Genomic DNA, 342 nt, shown 5'->3' with positions numbered 1-342 from the left:
TCCCTGCCACAAACACGTGTATTCCTCTGCAACACAAACAGGAAACACACAGGCCATAATGGTCTGATGGAAACTCTCCAAGTAAAGCTCAGGTTCCCACAGATGGAGAAACACCAGGGCTTTTTTTCATGAGATTCATCCTGCAACAGGCAGCACGGCGCTCCTCGGGGTGAGGAGGATTCCCTCACATGGAAACATCTCAGGGAAGAGGGAGAGCTCATGAGCTGCAGCGCTCAGGGCTGATAACTCCTTACCGAGAGGGTCCATCTCGTCCCGGTGCTCCCCGCGAAGGTGCTGCTGCAGGTGCTGGGCCACATGCTCGCAAAACTCCTCCATCTTCGA

The 342-nt window shown here is 54.7% G+C and overlaps 1 protein-coding gene across 1 annotated transcript in view; it reads right to left on the bottom strand.

Annotated features, from left to right (window-relative positions):
- Positions 1-336, bottom strand: part of LOC104526927 (histone H4 transcription factor) — a 4213-nt gene extending 3877 nt beyond the window's left edge. Inside the window, 3 exon segments of the mRNA XM_010170514.1 lie at positions 1-2; positions 4-26; positions 255-336. The exon segment at positions 1-2 is cut by the window's left edge and continues 229 nt beyond it. Of these exon segments, the coding sequence (XP_010168816.1) occupies positions 1-2; positions 4-26; positions 255-336 (107 nt within the window).
- Between the last annotated feature and the right edge of the window lie 6 nt (positions 337-342).

This window comes from Antrostomus carolinensis, unplaced genomic scaffold, assembly GCF_000700745.2.
Source record: "Antrostomus carolinensis isolate BGI_N321 unplaced genomic scaffold, ASM70074v2 scaffold37516, whole genome shotgun sequence".
NCBI lineage: Eukaryota > Metazoa > Chordata > Aves > Caprimulgiformes > Caprimulgidae > Antrostomus > Antrostomus carolinensis.
Note: the sequence above shows the minus strand (reverse complement) of the source record. Positions and strands in the feature narration are given on the sequence as shown.